General features: G+C 33.4%; 1 protein-coding gene across 4 annotated transcripts; it reads left to right on the forward strand.

Annotated features, from left to right (window-relative positions):
• The first annotated feature begins 4,245 nt into the window (after positions 1–4,245).
• On the forward strand, positions 4,246–7,294 carry LOC133698492 (B-box zinc finger protein 19-like). Of its 4 annotated transcripts, none has more exons than XM_062121436.1 (6): positions 4,246–4,648; positions 5,025–5,121; positions 5,233–5,348; positions 5,441–5,683; positions 5,804–5,871; positions 6,756–7,294. In XM_062121436.1, the coding sequence occupies exons 1-5, from the start codon at positions 4,556–4,558 to the stop codon at positions 5,864–5,866; spliced, it is 612 nt and encodes a 203-aa protein (XP_061977420.1). In that variant the 5' UTR covers positions 4,246–4,555; the 3' UTR covers positions 5,867–5,871; positions 6,756–7,294. The 4 variants fall into 4 exon arrangements, with proteins under 4 accessions (XP_061977420.1, XP_061977419.1, XP_061977421.1 ...); XM_062121435.1 differs by lacking the exon at positions 6,756–7,294 and adding an exon at positions 5,963–6,294; XM_062121437.1 differs by lacking the exons at positions 5,804–5,871; positions 6,756–7,294 and adding an exon at positions 5,935–6,294.
• The last annotated feature ends 435 nt before the right edge of the window (positions 7,295–7,729 follow it).

Genomic DNA, 7,729 nt, shown 5'->3' on the forward strand with positions numbered 1-7,729 from the left:
AGAATTCAGCTGAAAATTTTGGATTTCTCAGTCACAGTGGCACTTCGATGACAGTGGTTTGTGAAAAAACGATTCATCAACAAATCAGAATTTCTGCATTAATATGCTTTCTTAGTTTCTTACTGTCATTACAACATCTGCAGTGAATGCTTCCTTCTCTGGATGCAACAGCCTAAGAATGTTGCCTTTAGTTTGAAAAACATGCTTGTTTGTTGCTGTCATTGCATATTAGCTTCAACGTTGCTGGAAAATCAGCCTGGATAACCTTGCTATTTACCTTTCCATGTTAAAAAAAATTATCACCACCTTAGACTTAGATTTTAGTTTCTGCCTAGCCCTGTCTTAAAAAAAAAATATTTAAAATTTTAATATTTCATATAAATTTTTTTTAAAAAATTCATGTAGATATAAATTATACATCTTATAAATAATAAAATTTTAAAAAATATTTTAATTTTTTTTAATCAAATTCTTCTATTGTACTCGTATTAATTTATAAATATGATAATCAACATAGCCTTTTCTCCAACAGTTTTGTTGGCAAAACAAAATGGAGGGCAAGATAGAAAATTCACAACGTATAGCCAACGTGTATTTAAATAACCTTTCAAAATCAAAGCCTTAATTTATCAAGCAACATCACTTTAAGGAAGGTTAAAGCTTTTGTCTTGGCGGCACATGGCAACTCTTCAACAACAAGAAGAAGACTCTGAAGATGACTTAGACCGCATCAAGATCCTTCTACCAGACGATGAAAATGGATTCTCTAAACTATAACATGACACTCCAGCACAGGAAGTACAACAACATTAAATCCATTCGATTAAGTGAACGGGAATAATCAAACAACTCCCATCAGGTCTCTCCTTCCAGCTATGACCAGCAGTTACAACTCTCCTCACTCTTCTTCACAACCACAGGTCCATAGCACCAGCCTTTTATCATCAATTCTTGATGCAATATCCAACAGTTCTTGTCCGGGTCATGAATCAACCTACTGAATCGACTGGGTTTTACAGGGTTATTGTTCAGGCTGGTTTTTTATTAAATCTAAATCAATCCAGCTACTAGATTGATCGGATTTCAGATCAACCCGTTAAAGCCGGGCCGGATTAATAACAATGTTTCCGACCAGCAGATCTCAAGTAGCCATCCAAGTCTGTAATAAAGAAATCTCAGTAGCATTTATTTCCATGGCAAGAATGCTCCAACTCATAATTGTATGGCCGTGACATCAAATCCACTCTAATAGAGTCACCTGTCATGTCATGGCTAGGATTTGATCAATAACATCTCGACACCTAGGCGTCCACTGAGACCATATCAGTAGTTCATGGTCTACGGAGGTCATGATGATGGCTAACACATCAATCAAAGTCCAGAATGCGCAATGCTTGATGGAGTGCGTGAACAGAGAATGCACCCTTCCTCATACTCGATCTTCCTTGCGTGGTTGGACTGTGGTAATGATTAAGTTTAAAGTATTTTTTAAAAAAATATATTAAAATATCATTATTTTTTATTTTTTTAAAATTATTTTTAATATCAATATATTAAAATAATTTTAAAATATAAAAAATAATTTTTAATAATATATTTTTAAAAAATTAAAGAAACATGGATTTGTACTGTTCATGAATAAATAATTATATTTAAAGTATTTTTTTATTTAAAAATATATTAAAATAATATTTTTTTTATTTTTTAAAAATTATTTTTAATATGACTGCATTAAAATAAATAAATAAAATTTAAATTTTAAAAAAACACAATTTTATAAATACCACTTGCCCATACCCATTACGTTTCCCGCTTCTTGCTGCAAAAATTACTACTTTCAATACCTAATTTGAGCTCCTAATTGGATGCTGGAAATTAACTATACTATAAAAAACATAACTTTATTGTATCTCGTGTACACGTTAAATATGATTACTCGGACGATGTATAATGTTTGCATGACTTTTTTTTGTTTTTTGTTTTATTTGGATTCAAGTAAATCTCGTCTTCTAAAAAATATATTTTATAGGCTCGAGTGAGCAAGTAAAACCTTAACTGTTCTAAGTTTTTACAAGTGATGCACGCCCTAACTTGAACTCGAGATCTGCTGTGCAGATCTCAAATCCTTTATCATCACGTTACATCCATTGAAAACTATTATTTGCATGACACTATCCACTAGTTAGCATTTTGATTCTTTTTTGGCTTTATCTTCTATTTAGAATTTTATTTCAAATAATATTTTATAAAAAATTGATTTTTTTATTTAAAATTATTTTTTATATATTTTAAAATTATTTTATTAATGTTAAAAATAATTTTTAAAACAAAAAATATTTTATAAAACCCTCTTAGTAAACATTATGGATAATGTTTGAAAAAACAGGACCCGTAAGGGGACTGTACTTGGAGTCCTTGTGATAATGTTTCGAGGGGGGGAAAAGAGAGTTTAAAATGATAGCTCATGGCTGGTGATGAATTGAGGGATACTATTGGCCCCCTTTAGACAGCAGAAACATAGAATACCGCTAACTCTGCTGTTCAATCAAACAGTCAACAAGACAGGGATCGTGTATGATCGTGGAGCACACGTGCCATGAACCCCAAGTAGGCCCGTGGTGTCTACAGAGAACGTGCTGCACACGGCGTGAAATAGAGCGTGTGGCAATCCAGTCACTACCAACAGCAGCGGAACGGATCACAAACATTAACAGCTCAGCTCTTAGAAGTGTACTCTTACCACGCGCTGACAACACCATACTCGCCGCGGAGTATTTTTTTAATTTTCACAATCGATATTTTTTTCCCTCCCAAAATAAACTACTCTAATTTTCTTTTCTTCTCTCTTTTTTTTTTACCTCTTTGTGAAATAACAGTGAAAAGATTGAAGCCAAGTTTTAATAATCTCATTGCATAAAAGGGATAAAATTCTATTTTTTTTATTCGAGTATCCTTATATAATTTTAAAGGATAAGATTAGTCTCATTCGGTGTTCGTAACTATCCCTTTCTATAAATGTATTTTTTGGAGATCACACTTGTGTTCTCATCGTCGCAGGAATACAGTAATGTCTTAACCGTTAAACTAACACTTTATTAATAGATAAAATTCTATCTACATTCGTTAAAAAAATACTCAAAACTAAAATTAATTTTTTAAAAAAAAACATAAAACAACCATAATAAACTTACACCACAAATCAATGGTTTTTTAATGAAATTCAGCGCAGGAATGCTCTGATGTAATTGAAAATAAAAGGGATAAGATGTCTAATGATTAAATATAATTTTTAAAATATAATTACTTATACGATATATCAAATTACATCGTAATAATAATGTTCATTACTCCTAGTAGTTAATTCCATCTACTAGGAGTAGGAGTATTGTAGATTTATAATTTCAATGGAAATTATCATGACAAGTAGTTTTGATCTCATGATTAAATATATATTTGAATAAGGTTATATATATATTATAAAGGAAGTTTACCTCAATAATTAAGGAAAAAATCAAATGATTTATATTAAAATAATAAAATTCATGATAATTTTATTTCTCATAGCCTACTAGAAAATCAAGACAAAATGAATAAAATAGAAATATATTTTGTTAGCCAAGTTGAAAAGTAATTCCACCTTCATCAAAACAAATCATTTAAACCAAAACAAGAAAAAATCAATAAAAAGAAATAAAAAAATCAATAAGATTTTAATTATCATTGTTATATTCATATCTCATGTGGCTACAACTCAAACTACATGGACATAAAAGGAAATGCATCTTGTTAATTAGAGTGAGTTACAAATTAATCTTTTAAGTTTTGCAAAAAGAATTAAATATCTTTATAGTTTTTAAAATAACTAACTATTCTCTATTTTCTTAATCTACTAATAAATTAATCCTTTTAACTTATTTTACTTTCCCAGTTTATTTTTTTAAAAAATAAAAAATAGAGACTATGAAAAGATTGACGAGAAAAAAATATTTTTAAAGTAAAAAAATTCAATTATCAATAAATTAAATAATTAATTTTAAAAATAAAAAAATATTTAATTTATTTTAAAAACTAAATGGACTGGTATGTAATTCATAATACTAATTATGAGATCATCCTTTCAAGTTTGTACTCGTGTACATATTGTCGATCCTTCCACCTAATCGTTTTCCTTTTCGACAAATGGAAAAAAAACGTGTCAGCCAGACAGAGAGAGTACCAGAAGTTAACATAAACTAGAGACTTGTATGCGTCACAGAAGGCAGGCAAAGCAAGCGACGAATATCACTCCATTTTCCTTTCTTCTTCATCGTCTCCAGTTTCATAGACTCATAAACAAGTCCTGTTGTATGCTCTCATCCCCTCTCCTGTTCACCATTTAAATCTCCCTCTCCAATCTGTTTGTCATTGACTGTTTAACTTAATAATCTTAATCTCATGAAATATTGACAAATGGTGATGAGATGGAGAAAGGAGAAATAATAGAAAGTAGAGATTGAAAGGTGAGAGGACAGTACGATAATAAAGAAAGAACCAAAACTGATTCTAAAAAACGGAAATGCGAATACTTTGTGATGTGTGTGAAAGCGCAGCTGCGATTCTTTTCTGTGCTGCTGATGAAGCCGCGCTTTGCCGCTCCTGCGACGAGAAGGTAAATCAATCACTTTCTCCTTTTTCCATTTTTTTTTCCTGTTAATTGTGTTTATTTCACTGCTTGAGAATTATATTAATTGTATTGTTTAAGTGAACAATTTAAGCGCTAAGGTAATAATATAGCTCTGTATGTGATAAATCGAGACGGGCTTCATTGGATTTGTAAAAAAACTATTTCTTTTCTTTTTTTGATATTGGAAGAGTGAAAATTGTTATTTCCTTGTTAAGCCTAAAAAGTGACGATCTTTTATTGTGAAATATCAAGCTTGATAGTTTTTTTGATGATGGTTCAAATATCGGTCTTTTTAAGTAAGCATGATCGAATTTGTCATGTTTAAGCTAATGGGTTTCTGTTTTTTGTGATGGGATTGCAGGTTCATATGTGCAACAAGCTAGCTAGTCGGCATGTACGAGTAGGACTTGCAGATCCTAGTGATGTTCCACGTTGTGACATATGTGAAAAGGCACCAGGTATGCAGGCCTGTCTTTGCTGACATTTTTGGGTTTTTTTTTTTTCACGGGACATTAATTTTGAAGTTTTTTAAAGGATTTTTTTTCCCTTGGCTTGAAATGTATATGTAGCTTTCTTTTACTGCGAGATAGATGGCAGTTCGCTCTGCTTGCAATGTGATATGATAGTGCATGTTGGTGGTAAAAGAACCCATGGGAGATATCTCCTATTGAGGCAGAGAGTTGAGGTTTGTCTCTCGGGATTGAAGTGTTTTGAGTTTGTATCAAATATGTAAGAAGCTTTCAGAATTAACATGCTTTGTTTGATTGTCTCATTTAGTTTCCAGGGGATAAACCTGGCTGTACAGAGGAACAAGGACAGCAACCGCTTGATGATAATGAAACAAGAAGGGACCAAAATCAGCTGCCTAAGCTCACAGCTAGAGAAAATCAACAGAACCACAGGGCCTCTCCAGTTCCAATGGTAGAGAATAACACTGATAGTGACGGGAAAATGGACAACAAATTGATTGATCTTAATGCCAGGCCTCAGCGTGTACATGGGAAAAATCCCACTAACCAGGTAACACTAATCATGCTTTCTATTTACAGGTTGATATTTCTTTAAACCATGTGCACATGCATTGCAATTTTTTATGCTTTAATTTTAACCTCAACAAAATTGTGTCCGTCTTCTGTTTAGGAAAATCATGAATCCTCTAGTTTGGCTCCTTTTGGATTCTTTAAAGGGGAGCCGCAAAAGTAAGCAAGGTATGATCTGCATTTAGTAAGCCTAACTCGTGTTTTCTTTTCTCCATTTATTGTTTCATAAAGTTGACATTATGGATGGTTATGCGGGAAGCTTCAAGTTTCCATTGAAGTCGATTTTCTTAAAACAGCTCTTGGATGACTTCTACATGCAAGTATGCATAGGACTCTAAATTCCGCTGCTTGTAAGATGGTGAATGTAATCTTCTTTTATTCAAACTGTGGTTTAGATATGTAGCTATATGGATCTGAAATGAAGATAAACAAATATTGTTATGGCCTTTTACCGTGTTCCATGTTTGCAAGGGCATAACAAACTGTGGTTTAAATATGTACCTATATGGATTCTCAAAAGAACAAAAAGGGTGCATCTGTTATTGAGATGGAGCCTAGCTGAAATTTACTATACTATTTTGGTTTTCAAAATTTCGCTTTAGCTGCTAACTTACGAGATACCATTTGAGGGCATGTCAATCCTAATGTACACAAAGCGGCTCTCGTTGATACGCTCAGACATACTGAGTATGGCCATGTAGTTTGGCCTTGTTGGCTTGCAGATTGGTCCATGCAGTGTGTGGTTGGTACTTATTTGCTGATCACAGTTACGGGTATTGAGGGCAGAACTTGGAAATCATGGAATTTTCATGTTTCTCTTACCCTTGTGTGCATTTGTTCATAGTGAGGATAGGTCTAAAGCCAGGCCATGTGCAGCTAGTGCTTTCAGAAAGGGACATCCAGGTTTTTCCTTTAATTTAAGTGGTTATTTTGCAAATGTTTGTCATTCACTTGTCTCAGTTTCTGGATATCCCCAACTTACAGAACAAGTGTTGTTCTATTTGTCCTAATAAACATCGGCATACATTCGTTGCCTTGTTTTTTTATGTCAGATTAAGGTGCTGCAAATGCTAGGTAGTCTATCTATTGTTTAGCAGGAACGGTTGACAGATGCTTATAAGCCTTTGGAGACTGGACTGGCGTGCCTTTACATTGTTTGCCAGGTTCTGTAAATTATGGCATGTAGAAGTTGCAGTTGAAACCCAGAGGGACCTTTATTCTTATTTGTGGAATAGCAGAATGCTACCTGATACGAGAGCCAAGGCAGATGGACTATTGCATTATCAAGGCCTTTATTTTTCCATTTGATTTTCAAGATGATTTGATCCAAGTGATTGCAAGCCAAATCCTTTGAAGTGATCACAAGTAAGACTGATGGATTATGCTTGTTTTGAAGGGAGCTTAAGCAGGCTGTCAGTCTAGAGAGGCTATAGAAGTATAGGGAAATGGTGTTTAGCCATCATTGGATGCTTTGCCAGGGGTGTTTGGCTAAGTGGTTTCTAAATATAAATAAGTAGCTGCGGTTTGTATTATGGGACCCACTAAAAATAAGGTTTAACTGCAGGTTTTGATGAAGCAATTTTTTCATGCTTCTTGCTGTGTTTTTGTTCTGTACTGGTAATTAAAAAAAATAGATATACGAGTGCCACAGTCGAGTTTCCTCCAGCCACTTACGAATTTTGAATGCTTGGTGTCATCATCATCAACGTACAGAGAAATGTAAAATGGTCGCCGTGTGGAAAATCAACATTACTCACTCTGCCATATCCATAAAAATCACGGTAAATAAAAGTTGAATATGCGTGAGGTATGGTTACCAGAAGAGAGGAGATAAAGAGAGGCATATAATATCTTGGTGGAGAGGAGGGGAGGGGTGTTAACACAAGGGGAAAATGCTTGGCTTTTTTCTTTATTGTTCCGGCCGGACTGGATCCGGTTCAAAACTAAATGTATTAAACCAGGTTTGACCTAGTTAAAAAAATTTAATTTTTTTTATTGTTTTTTATGCAAAACATCAGAAGAAGAT

This window comes from Populus nigra, chromosome 7 (assembly GCF_951802175.1).
Source record: "Populus nigra chromosome 7, ddPopNigr1.1, whole genome shotgun sequence".
Taxonomy (NCBI): domain Eukaryota; kingdom Viridiplantae; phylum Streptophyta; class Magnoliopsida; order Malpighiales; family Salicaceae; genus Populus; species Populus nigra.